The following is an 11,515-nucleotide window of genomic DNA, read 5'->3' as shown; positions in this document are numbered from 1 at the left end:
GGGTGTGTGTGCCTGTGAATCTCAATTACACTTAAATAATTAAAGTCCGTTCGTTTTAGCCTGCATGTGTGTATGCGTGCAGCTTCAGCTTACAAAATGGCCTTAAACATTAAATAAGATCAAAATGATTGAATTAAGAAAATTATTTCTTAAAATTATGTTAACATATTTTGTATATTTTTATATTGTTATGCATTTGAAAACTTGAAAAACTGCGCATTTATAATTATTACGTTCCATATATTTTTATTTTAAATTAATATAAGCAGCTTTATATTGTAAAACATCTTATTTATGATTCCCTCATATGTCGAGGTTCTTTTAAATTTGTTAGATGATTTGATGTCAATTGCCGTAGCTGGGGGAGTACCCCGCTCAGGATATACCCAAGAAGTTACATAGCTAATCTTTTGCCAAAAATAAAACCGAAATCTTGCCAATTGAGTAGATGTACAGATTAAAATAAGTTTAATTGCAGCAAATTATCAAATACTTTATCTATACACAGGACAATAACTGAGTTTATTAACCTAACAACTTTTGCCGATGTGGCAAAGAGTATTCATGCATTCGCCATTAGGTTTTTTTTTTGGTTAACTTTCATTTGTTAACTGTTGTTGTTATTGTTGTTGTTGGGCGAAGTCCTTAATTATGTGCCAGAGCCCATGACTGACTGCCACAGTGGCACACTGGCTGAAAGGACACACACGCGGGCACAACTGACAGGCTCGACGGCGGCGGCGACTACGACTCGCGACTTGCTCGTTGTCCTTCTCCTTGTTGCTGTCCTGCTGTGTCAAGTTGGGCGAGCCTGAGAGCGTGGGAGAGTCTGAGAGCGAGCGTGGAGGGAGAGAGGGAGATAAAGGCTCGAGACTCAAGTCCTTGTTGCGCTTGTTTTTATCGCTCGTGTTTGGCCGTTCTTGATGAGTGTTGTCGCCTCTTCATTGTTGTTGTTGTTTTTGTTGTTTTTGTTGTTGTTGCTGGTCGTTTTTGAAGAGGGCCGTTGTAGTGGGTGTCATGTCCATTTAGTTGTTGTTGTTGTTGTTGCTGCTGTTGCTGCTATTTTTCCTGGCACTTTGAGGCGACTGCTTACTGCTTATTTATGTATGAAGGACCTTAAACTTTAGCTGCAAATGAAAATGGCCGCGCACAGGACACACACACGCACACGCACAAAAACCAGATGATGAAACAGGCACAACAATAAAAAAACAACATTGAATAGTTTTATTTAATCAAAGATCAAATACCCTAGCAGGCATATCTATAAATAAATTTTTTTTTTTTTTTTTGCAGAAATTTGAATTTTCCAATAGATTACTTGCTGGAATATTCCAGCTTGCAGAAATTAGAAATTATAGTTGAGATGTTTTCTTTATTTTCTATTTTCAATATTTTTAAGATGTTTAAAAATTGATCATTTTAATAAAGCCTTTTTTTATTTTATTATATATTACATATTATATATAATTATTATTATAATAATTTATTTTTAATTTTATAGTAATTATTTTTATTAATATAATTGGCTGGTTATTATTTTATTAATATTTATATATAATAAAATATGCATTATTATATGTATGTGTTATTATTTTGATATTTTTTATTTATATTATCAATATTTTTATTGTTATTATGATTTTTTTCTATTTATTTAATTTTAGCAGAGCTTTTCAACATGTGTTTTTTTATTAATATTTTATTTTTTTCTTTATTTATTAATATTAAAATTCTCTCTGTAAATAAGAGACAACTTTAATCACCTTTTGCTTTAATCTTATTATTAAACTGATTTTCAAGCGATTTAAATCAATCCTCGGTCTCTACAATATTAAAGAATAATGTGTGTAGTTCAATAACACTCTTAGCTAACAAGCTTGACAAAGAAGGCTTTAAGCCCAATTGATTTTTGTATAACATTTTGATTTTTTCCTTATCGTTTCGATATGTTCTGATCCCATCAACTTGGGCATATGTTAAGGGAATACGTACTGACTGTAAAATAATAAATACGGAACTGGGCAACGTTTCATAAATAAACTAAGAGATACGCTTGTAAGGAATAAGATTAAAATATGTTTGAACAGATAGCTATGACCATATCGCCTGATACGAATACAGAAAACATAAGCCAACGCAATAAGTCACAAACAGCTGTACTAGTTTCTTATGCCCAATTGAACTTGCTTTGAATAGTTACAGGGTATAATAAAAAGTGGCAACAAAATGGCGTAGCTGCTTTTTAATCACAGACGGCGACGCAGCTTTTCCTGCCTGCCAGTTGCACAGTTTCTCACGTGTGCCAGCATCCTTATTGTCCTTGTTGTTGCCTCTGCTGCTGCTTAGAAACAATGCGCACATTTTTGTAGCTTGGCTGCGTTTTCATAACCTTCGCTACATGAAAACGAGAAGAGAAAAACGAAAATGGAAGAAAATTTAAGGTTAAAAAATATCGTTTTATTATTGTTGTGCCACTTAATTTGAAACTAGGCCAACGCAAAGGTTGTGCCCCCAGCTAAAATGAGAAAAGGTCACATTTACACATATCTAACTCAAAGCGTTTGGACATTTTGAAAAGCTTTTATCTATCTAGGGGCTAAGAAATGACGTGGCCTTAGGCGAGAGCGAAAAATATGGTGGAGCTTATCTATTTATATTCATACAAGGTATGCCTAGTAAAAATATACTTTTTAATTATTTTTATTTATAAATATATTAACTACAACACTTACGTTTGATATCTCCACAGACTCTAAATTATGTCGAATTCTCTTTAATGCACGCCTTTCGATTATGTTTTACGAAAAACAAAATACACGTGTGTTATTTCGCCTTACTCTGACCAGATTTTATTCTTCAAATTGTATACATCTATCTTCTTTCAATTACATTTACTACCTAAAGCGGGTAAGATTTTTGGCATTCGATGAAACACTAAAAATATTTTACATGTACATATTTAAATTCGATTTAGTTATATTTCAATCAACTAATTTCCGTTCAGTTTACAAAATCCTATTTTTTGTTGTATAATGTGCAATTAAAATGCCATATTTTGTTCTCTCTTTTTTCCGCAATTTTAAAATACATACATTGATTGGGATACCTTAAACACCTAATAAAAAGTTTCAGTATAAAAATATAAATTTATCCATTCACTTTGATTTTAGATTTGCGCATTCAAGACCAATTGGTCACAGTTACAGGCATTGCAGTCAAAGAGAAGTAACACGATATGTATATGCCTTTCAAGGTGTACAAATGTTTGAATTTAATAAAAATATATTTTATATTTCAATTAGAGTTTCATGTCGGGCTAAATAAAATCTAAATAAAAGTCAGTATTAAAAGGTTTGTGCCAATTAAGCAAAATTATCTCGGCAAGACTAAATTCATTATTTTATTAAAAAAAAATTAATAAATCAAATTTGACTCTTGTTTGTATACCCTTTTTTCATAGTAGGATGCTAAAGGCATAGTTTGTAATTCTCGAAGGTATTTTTCTAGTATTTGATACTTTTATCCAGCTTTTGATGCTGGTTTTATTTATTATTATTCAGTTTTTTATAGCTGTTTCTTAATTATTATTTTGTATTTTTACCATATCTACTTAACTTTCACTTTTTACTGATCAACGGAGAGTCGAACTTTAATTCATTATTAAAACGATTGTGTAATCATTTGGGATTTGCCCACAATGTGTTGTGTTCACACTAAGTTGGCCAAGACCGTGAGTTGGCTCAACACTTTGCTAGTTAAACTGTCTGTTCACATACAGAACGCCCCAAGCCCTGGCTTCTCTTCCCTCTCCCTTCCCCTAGATGGTTACGTGCCTGTGCATTGAGCAGCAGATGTCACATGGGGTTGCTGAAAGTTTTTGCCGCGCGCAACTTGGATAATTTAAGAGTAAAGCAGGGTTAGTGGAATGGTGGAGGGGGGGGGGGGGGGGGGGGGGGGGCTATGGCTCAGTGTGTTGGTGTGTGTAAAGGATGTACCTTGCGTTCTACGTGAGATAATGCAAATTTATGGCTGGCAATTAGCGGGTCGCGAATCGTAACCAAAGCCAAGGCAATAACTCAAGCGTGCGAACTTCGACTAGGCCCAAAGTTTTGGCCTAATTGCAGTTGCCAAAATCTCGGCCAGAGGGCTGGTAGCTTGTGCATTCAACGGCTAAGCCGGAATTCAGTTAGCGAGTGCTCCGAACATTAATTAACACAGGCGACGCGTCGCATATGTTTGTGCTGCAGATAAGGATACAAATGGAGTTACGAATGCAGTTGCAGATACAGATACAACTGCAGAAAAGAAGCAAAGGCAACTATATATGTGGCAATCGGCCACCAAAAATGTGTCTAACTTTTTCACCTTTCATGGGCAACGTGTATCTGAATCTGTATCTGTATCTGTACATGCATCTGTATCTTTGTCTCTAGTAATATGGAAATAATAGATATCATACTATTGGCCTTTAAAGTAATTTAAAAGAACAGAACTGAATTTTCATAAAGCTTTAATCTGATTTACGCACAACATTCTCTTGGCTGTTTCTTTGAGTGTATCTATAACTAGTATATGTATCTGTATATGTTGGCTACAGGCGGAGCGCAAGGCATCAGTTGCAATCTGCCTTCAATTCAATTATTTTAGATTAGAATGTGACTGTGTCACAAACACACAAGCACACAAACACACACATGCACACACTTTTGTTTCTCTATGTCAGCTGTCATTCAACCGTTCATATGTTCATTTTGTTTGGCTCGCAGGAGCGACAGGCACGATTGGAAGACAGAACGCAGGATACGTGCCCCGTGACGCCTGGTTCTGCATTGACAGTTCTGTTGTTGTGCTCTGTCCATCAGCTGTGTGTGTGGGACTGTGTGGGCTGTAAATGTGCTTAACGGAAAAAAATGTGAGCAAAGAAACCCTATGGCACTGCCACAACAGATCTGACAATAATGACGTCAGAACTACATATTGGCTTTTGGTTTTCTCTGTTCGAGTAATATTTTTAGCAAACATTTTTTTTGCGAATATTTTTAACAACGATTAGAACACAACTAGCGCATCTGTATGTATGTAGTTTATTTTTTATCAAAGAATCCATGTTTGTTTAGCTGGTTGAGTTCTGGGCCTTGATGTTTCTTTTTATAAAAGTTATACATTTTATGTTATTTAATTTCATTTTTTGTATTTATTATTTCCCTCTTTGCTTTTCTCATGGAACCAACTGCTTACAAATCATAATTTAAAAGTATCTTAACTATGGCCATTATTAACATTTATTTCTATGACACCCTCACAATCGTGAGAAAACAAATCCTACCTACTAGGTAGGTACTGCATACAGAATATAGTTTCCAAGCAGGTAAAGGCCACCGCTTCAGGTAGACAAAATTGTTATCGACAGGCACACGGTGCATTTTTTGAAAGCATTCTAGTTTGAACAGGTTTCTCATGCCGAAACCCTGCGGTATGCCTTGGATAAACTTTCGTTATTTTATTTCTTTTGATAACACTAGAATTATCGTCGCAAATCCGTAAGCTGAAAACCTTCGCTATAAATAAGCAATAACAAATCCGCAAAGGCATTTAGTTCCGCTCTGGCGCCTCTTTGTGAGTCATAAAGCAACGCTTCGTGAAAAACACAAATGTATCTTTTACTTGGGCAGATGCAGCTATTTTCCAGCTTATCAGCATCATATATGCGGGTGCGACTTAAGCGACTTATTCAGCGGGTATTATGATAAAGTCAGGCATCCAACCCAACCACCCAACCAGCCGACAGCCATCAGCAACCAGCATTTGTATTGTCTGCTGCTACAGCCAGCAACAGCTGATTGACCTTTGACAGCATCTCAGATAACACTACACAACATGATTTTTGAGGCTATGAGTAGGTGCTAGCAATAACAACTGTGCGAACAAAGTAATAAACTATAATTATTATGAAATACAAAAAAAAATAACTAAATATAAATGTTTTAATAAGTATACCAATATAAACAATAATAATTATTGTTATATAAAATAGTATTTTTTGATGTGCTTATTATTTAGATGTTTTTTTTTTTTTTAATATTATAAATAATTAAAAAGATATAACAACGAAATTTTTCAAATCATAATACAAAAAGGTAATAACAAGTGCATTATTAAATAAGTAGATGAAACGTATAGTAAATAATATAATAAAATATAAATAAATAATCTGCTAAAAACGAATATTAAATAAAATATAAATAATAATATTATATACAAATATTAAAATGTTTAAATACGGCAAATAAATGCAATTAAATTGTATTTCTTGAAAATGATTTGTTTTGCTTTTTATTAAAAAAAATATATATATATATATAAATATATAAAGATTTTATTTTCTATAAATCAATAAAAATGCTTTTTCGATATATTAAAATATCGTTAAGCGCATATTAAATAAATTTATAAATGAAATATAATATATAATTTTAATATTTTGAAAATATTTCTTCTAATCACTCGCCTTTCTATAATTTCATCTAATTCTTATGTACATTGTCATTGCATGGCCTCAAGAAATGTTCATTTTGCTGTCTAGTGTATTTTACGATATGCATTCTTCGAGTGCCCGGCCTGTCGCACTATGTCGATGCATTGCAACCCTCCTCGACTACACTTATCAGAGGGACGCGCCGCCGGAGAGATTGCTGTGTGTGTGTGTTTGTTTGTTTGTGCGAGGGGAATAGAGCAAGGGTCGCCCTGGAACTTATCTAGCGGCGGATGTTGTTATTGTTTTCAAAATTTTTAGACAGGCCTCGAGCTGAGCATCGTCCGCTCGGTGCAAGTTAGTGCTTAAGTGAAGCTCGAATCGAACGGTTGACAGAATGAGAACTAACTGTCTGGATCTCTGCATGTGGCTGTGTCTGCTGGGCACAAGTGTAGCCCTCAGGGAACACTACTGCGAACGGAATGTGACGACAAGCAGCCTGGTGCCCGTGACGAAGCAGCGAACGGTCATCAAACAGCCCTCCAAATGGAAGCTGTGGAAGAAGGCTCAACGTATCACCGAGTTCTACAATACGCACGAGGAACAGATTACCTATAAACTAATCTCAGAATGCTGCCCAGGCTATATGCAAGTGGAGTCCGGCTTGTGTGAGCCCATTTGCGAGCGCGGCTGCCCGGCCCATGCCAGCTGCGTGGCGCCACAGCGTTGCCAGTGCACCGCCGGCTATGTCTCAGCTGTCGCGCATCGTGATGGCAGCCACTATTGTGAACCCATCTGCGAGCGCACCTGTCCCACTGGGTCGCAGTGTGTGGCGCCCAACACATGCGCCTGCAAGCCCGGCTACCAGTCGCTACCGCCCACCGGCGATGGTGTTAGTGCGCCCTGTGCGCCCGTTTGCCAGCTGGGCGATGGTTGTGCCAATGGTCAATGCGTCGACGTGGAGCGTTGTGTCTGCAATCGTGGCTATCAATGGAATGTGGACAGACACAGCTGTGAGCAGCAGAGCGAGGAGGAGATGCTGCTGCTCTCGAATGATGACGTCACCGAACTAGAGGAATACCTCAGCAGTGGCACAGCCACAACATCAGCGATTGCCGCCGTCTCCGCCGCCGCCGACTGCGCCGAGGGATTTGTCTTCTATGCGGGCGAATGTCGTGCCGAGTTCTTTGAGAGCAATGAATCGGTGGTCAAGGATTGCCGCCAAACGGGCTGTGGTGCACATCAGAACTGCAACGATCAGGGCAATTGCAGCTGCAATGCGGGCTACGTTAAGGAGCAGCAACAGGGGAATGCGACTGCGAATGCGACGCTCACCTGTCGTCGTGGCCTGCTGGAGCAGCTGCTGAGCATCGATCAAGCTGCCGATGATGAGGATGAGCTCAATACGCTAACTATACCCATTGTGGGCGTGGCCACAGGTGCTTTGCTTGTGCTGCTCATTGTGGGTCTGATTGGAGGACTGCGTCGACGTCGCGGACACGAGTCTAACGAGTCGGTGGAGCCCAAGGAACCGGTGCTCCAATGCGAATTTACACAAAAATCCTACGATGTGGACGAGTGGGTTCCATGAGCGCAGTTACAGAAGCAACAGATGCAGCTGGAGGCAATAGTTAGGCGTCTGTGTTACTGGAGTATTGATTGTTAGCACCTAAGTTTATCATAATAAATGTTTTAGATTGTTTGTAGAGTACAACTTTGGACTCGTTTGGGGAGGTTTTGAACTGGTTGAATATGACATCTGTGACTTCTGCCTCTTCTACTCCGTAGTTGCTATATAATATTCTTATGGAAAGAACGAACAAACTAACTAACAGATAGAGATCTTAAAGTAAAACGTGGGAAATTCAGGATAAACAAAATTAAAAGAGAGAAAGTGATAAAGAGAGAGTCAGAGAGTCAGAGACAGAGATCGATGGGTACGGTTTGGGATGCACAGGCCTTAAAATATTTACGTTGGTCCGTTTGCACACAGCATTTTCTATGCCTAAAATTCGAGTTCTCTTCTAGACCAAATATCACTCTCGTACTGAGCAGGTAGTTCTTTGTGTGTATTCAGTTATTTTTAACAATCTTATTGCCTTCGCAGTGGTCGAATTATGAGCTAGATTTTGTATTGCAATGTATGATATAGTATTAAGTTAATGGATTATGAATGAATAAATAACAAGTATTAACAATTTAAATACGAAAATATTGCTTTCAGCAAAAACTTAATTAAAAGAAAACTCGCTTATCAAATAGTTGCTATAACAATTTTAAGTTCATTTATTAATTTTTTTTCCCCCATGTGCGTGTGTGTTAACAATCCAATTTTTATTACTTTGGGTTTTGATTTTTTTTTAAATATTTTATTTTTATTACCGTCCAAGCTGGACATAACATTCGAGGAATGGGCAGTAGGGCTTAGGCTCCATTCTTCCATACAACTCCTTCATTCTGTTCACACGCTGCAAATTACTTAAATAAGCTATAAATCTATATTGTTTATTTATTTATCTATCCGGTTCTCAATATAGTATCTCATAATATTCAATTAAATCACAGCGTAAAATACTGATTCATTCGCTTTGACTTTAGACTTTGTCTTTGTCAGTTTTTTCTGATATTAATGTCTGTCCAAGGACAGTCTGATAAGCGACATGAATTTCAGAGAGCATGCAAAGACAATAGTCTTTTTGTGTCCATATGCTATACAAGAAAGCAATTAAAATGAAATGACAGTTTTATCAGCAGCTCAACGAGCAGAGAGGATGAAATAAGTATGTGTATATGTTCTCAGAGAAAGTTCTTGAGAATTTAGACCTCCATGTTCTATTAATTGTAAAGTGTATTTTGTTTGATATTAAAACTGACTTGAAATGTTAGTGAATCTAAGAAGAAAAGGCTTAGATTAAAAAATGAGCACAAGAAAATTCATACTTAATAATACTGATATTAGGTCTAATTATACATTTTCGTAATTAAGAATTTAGTTCTTGAGTTCCTTGAATGCAAAATGTGCTTACTTCTACGTTCAGCTTAGCGCAAAGTATATATATATTTTTTTATTATTTATATCTTTTAATTTGGAACGATTCATCAACATTTAACTAGACATATTTCATTCTAAAAGTTGCCACAAATATCGCGCATTTATCGCCCAAAAGAGGCCAACCAATTGGTTCCCCGAGCAGTCATATATGCACTCATCTGTCGATTGCGGGCATATATAAATACAAAATTCATAAAAAGGACGCACGAACAAAAAAAAACTTAAAAACGGCTAAAAATACGCACAAACACACGCACGCACCCTCACTCGCACACCATGGCACACGTGTGCACACAGATGCACACACACACACACACACACACACACACACACACACAGAGGCCGCCTGTCACTCTCGCTAATGTAGCTGAGAGTTTTTTGTAGCCATCGCTTTAATATCCATAGGAATTTTTTATCAGCTGCATATATATGTGTTTATATACATATATCCTATATGCATGTGTGTGTGTGTGTGTATCCGTGTGTCGCTTTTGTCTGTATCTGCCGCTATAGGCTTGAGATGTAGCTGTATCTGTATCTGTGGCCTGTATCTGTAGCTGTGACAGTAGCACAAAGATCTTTTAGCCATAATCGCTGCACATTTATATATTTTTCGCACTAAGCCACACACATACACACATGCGAGAGCTTTAAGGTGCGCAATAGACAGAGAGAGAAAGAGAGAGAATCAGAGCGAGAGAGAGAGCGCGCAAGCCGCAGTGCGTGAGAGCGCATAAACTTTGGCAGGCAAAATCTTGGAAAAAAATTAAAAAAAAAAAACAAATACACAGAAAAAAAGAAAACAAAAAGACAACCAAGCGAGCAATTTCTGACAGCAGCAGCCGCTACCCGACCCCACACCCTCCGACCCTCACTCCTCCAACTTTTCCCATAGCTCAAGCGTCCCCTCGCGCTTTGCCTCCTTAGACGCCAGCACATTTCCTGTGGCGTTGGCGTTGGTCCTCACAGCAACAAGGATACTTAAAGCTTCTTTAATTTTTATGTTGTTTTCTCTTCTCTTTGTCGGCGCGTTGAGTGCGTCTGTGTACCACTCTGTGTGTGTTTCTGTGTGTTGTGTGTGCGTACGGGTGTTTGTGTGTGTGTGCGCCTCAACCATTCTCTTTGATTGCTTTTGTGCGTGTGTATTTGTATTGGTAACCTTTGCTGGCTGTGCCCACATTTTGCGTGGGACGTTGCCCAAGGACATGGATCCGTTTGCCTCGTTTGCCATTTGCTTTACTATTCCTGCTGCTGCTTCCTCTTATTCTTCGAACTTCTCTCTTACACATAAATATTTATTCTCTTTTTTTTATACCCACTTTCTTATTTATTTATGATTTTTTGTTTGCAACATTTATTTTTGGCCAAGCACTAAAAACGTGGCCAACACCAACAGCCAGACCTGCATTTAATTGAATCAAGTCTGGACATTTTAGAAAAATGTACAAGTAAAAGCTAGTAAAGCAATGTTTTTGTTATTGGGCTGGAGCATAAGATCCGTTTGCTGCACGGTTTTATTAAACTTTAATTCCTCTTCAATCTTTTAGCTGACTCTAAACAGCGACTTTAATGCACATCCTTTTGCTTCCAGGCCCGATTTAGGTGCTTTATTGATTCTCGGTTTTTGGGGCTTCAGGTCGGCAAATTGGCCTAGGTAATCTAGATAACCCTCCTTACATACAATAATCAGTAGCTAAGCTATGCATCTAGTTAGTTTATTTAAATTGATAACTCTTAGGAGAACGCATTCTTAAGCATTGTGCATGTTAAAATATTGCTCTCTTCCTCTGTAGGAAAAGGGCGAGAGCGAGAAAGAGATCTAGTTATAAAATTTATACTAATGAGACATTCGTAAAATTAAGGTTTAATAGCGTCTTTTTAAATTTTTATATTTTTAATATCCCTCTCTTTTTTGAAATGTAGACAAAGGCTGGTGAAAAAGAGTGCTGTCTGACTTGGAATGGCCTTAGTTAGAGCTTGGTTAGGGC

At 37.4% G+C, this 11,515-nt stretch overlaps 1 protein-coding gene across 1 annotated transcript; it reads left to right on the top strand.

Annotated features, from left to right (window-relative positions):
• Positions 1–6,872: 6,872 nt before the first annotated feature.
• LOC115769184 (epidermal growth factor-like protein 6) lies at positions 6,873–8,168 on the top strand. Its single transcript, XM_030713888.1, has one exon. The coding sequence runs from the start codon at positions 6,873–6,875 to the stop codon at positions 8,064–8,066; it is 1,194 nt and encodes a 397-aa protein (XP_030569748.1). The 3' UTR covers positions 8,067–8,168.
• The last annotated feature ends 3,347 nt before the right edge of the window (positions 8,169–11,515 follow it).

The sequence above is a fragment of the Drosophila novamexicana genome, unplaced genomic scaffold (assembly GCF_003285875.2).
Source record: "Drosophila novamexicana strain 15010-1031.04,08,12 unplaced genomic scaffold, DnovRS2.1 tig00004549-arrow-arrow-pilon, whole genome shotgun sequence".
NCBI lineage: Eukaryota > Metazoa > Arthropoda > Insecta > Diptera > Drosophilidae > Drosophila > Drosophila novamexicana.
Note: the sequence above shows the minus strand (reverse complement) of the source record. Positions and strands in the feature narration are given on the sequence as shown.